Here is a 2,015-nt window from a genome sequence, read left to right as displayed (position 1 = left end):
CAGATGGTCCTGATTTTTTTTTTTTTTTTTTTTTTGAGACAGAGTTTTGCTCTTGTTGTCCAGGCTGGAGTGCGATGGCGCGATCTCGGCTCACCGCAATCTCCGCCTCCCAGGTTCAAACGATTCTCCTGCCTCAGCCTCCCGAGTAGCTGGGATTACTGGCATGCGCCACCACGCCTGGCTAATTTTTTTTTTTTTGTTGGGGCGGGTTTTCTCCATGTTGGTCAGGCTGGTCTCAAACTCCCGACCTCAGGTGATCCGCCCGCCTCAGTCTCCCAAAGTGCTGGGATTACAGGTGTGAGCCACCGCGCCCAGCAAGGTCCTAACATATTTTAGAACCCATAGCTGAGGGAATGGCAGGCCGTCCTCTCTCAGTCACAGGGTTTAGCTCCGAAACACTGCTACCTAGCAGAGGGGATCTAGTTGTCCCTCGGTGGAAGGTATTAAGGAAGATGCCACTGAAGAAACATTTGAACAGGATCTTGAAAGATGCATAAGAGTGTGGGAGTGGGTCTGGTGAACTCGGCTGCGTTCCAGCTTGAAGGAGCCAAGGATTAAGGTTCTGGTATGTGACAGAATGGAGCTGGAATCCCCATCACTTCTGGTGGACTTCATCACCAGAATTGCTGGAGAGGGACAATATTGTTGTTCCCTCAGAGAGCGGGTACGAGGTTTAGACGGCAGAGTGTTAATGTAAGTCTCCCAGATTACATATGAAATAGTTTCACCAGTGTTGATAAGGTCCAGGTGCCCCCAAGTGCAGAGAAGCGTTGCAACTTTCGTAGCAGGTGAGGGAAGGGGTGTGGTGCGAAACGTGGGCAAAGGTCAGGTCAAGCAGGGATGCGAATGCCAGGACGAGGACTTACAATTAAGCAAAAATGACACAAAAGAGCTAAGGGATTGGTGGGGCGGGTGGAGCAGGAGAGGGCGAAGGAGGGGCCACCGAGGAAGCTGCAGCATAATCCGGCAGAGCAGAGGCAGGCAAAGCACCAGCGTTCTCATTCTTTGTCTTCAAGCGGGCCAGGTAGGCCTTAGACCCTGGGCGACAGCAGCGAAGTCCTTTTCCGAAGGGGTCGCCGAAGGCGGACACCCCGGCGGGCCCAGTGACCGGTGGCCGCGCGCCACCTGGTGGCCGCAGCGGGCGGATTCGGCCGGGGGCCGCGGAGCAGCTGCAAAATTCAGGATTTTGCTTCCGGAAAGCTTCGGGAAACTGAGGTGGGAGGGGCAGGGGTTTACGATCTTCCAACTGGATCCTGTCCTTATTCCAACCCCCTTTTAGAGATAGGGAAACTGAGGAAAGGGGAAGGCGAATAAGACTGGGTAAGAGATCCCTCTTAAACGGAAGGTTTCAAGACACCTGGAGTCAAGAGCCTAGGGCTTTCCTGAATAGCTCCAATGTCCCGGAGCTTAGTTTGCCCATCTGTTCTATGGGCAGGGGGAAAATGAAAGGGGAGGAGGGGAAACTTTGGTCCTTCCCGCCCACCCGGAGGTAAAAAGGCTTTAAAGACTACCCCGGAAAGAAGAGTTTTATAGATTCTATTTGCATACGAACGCAGTCACCTCAAGTTAAACTCCGGTCCTTTAATCTCCGGTCCAATTTGTCCTGCAGCGGCAGGGAGAGGCCCTCGTGAGTACCTTAAAGCCCCGCCTCCAGGGCCCCGCCCACAGGGTTGGGCTTCGTTGCACGTGCTCACCCGGCTGCCTGGCGATCCGCCTCCTTGGAAAGACTCATTGTTGGAGTGGGGGGTTACGAGGACTCTTAGGGAACTTTGATCAGGTATAAATCACAATCAAGAGAAGTCCCGGAAGTATCCGCTTACTACGTAGACATCAAACGCTTTGTCATGGTTCTTGATATTGACAGACTTTAGCTTTCCCTTCTCAGTGCTTCTTATCCCTCCTTCCACCCCTTCAGTTGGTGCGGTCGGCGTGGCCGGCCTCGCTGAGCGGACTCCAACTCCCAGCGTGCCCCGCAGGGCAGTGCGCGGCAGCGGCGTGTGACGTCAGGGGAGGGA

At 54.2% G+C, this 2,015-nt stretch overlaps 1 protein-coding gene across 1 annotated transcript in view; it reads right to left on the bottom strand.

The window, feature by feature from the left end:
* Positions 1-394: 394 nt before the first annotated feature.
* The window catches only part of LOC105545678, a 3,335-nt gene continuing 1,714 nt past the window's right edge, over positions 395-2,015 (bottom strand). Inside the window, exons 3-4 of the mRNA XM_011988697.1 lie at positions 1,561-1,767; positions 395-626 (exon numbers count right to left, since the gene is read on the bottom strand). Coding sequence (XP_011844087.1) covers positions 596-626; positions 1,561-1,767 — 238 coding nt within the window. The 3' untranslated portion in view covers positions 395-595. The remainder of the gene's footprint in view (positions 627-1,560; positions 1,768-2,015) is intronic.

Source organism: Mandrillus leucophaeus, unplaced genomic scaffold, assembly GCF_000951045.1.
Source record: "Mandrillus leucophaeus isolate KB7577 unplaced genomic scaffold, Mleu.le_1.0 Scaffold335, whole genome shotgun sequence".
Classification (NCBI taxonomy): Eukaryota; Metazoa; Chordata; class Mammalia; order Primates; family Cercopithecidae; genus Mandrillus; species Mandrillus leucophaeus.
This window is presented reverse-complemented; position numbering and strand designations above follow the sequence as displayed.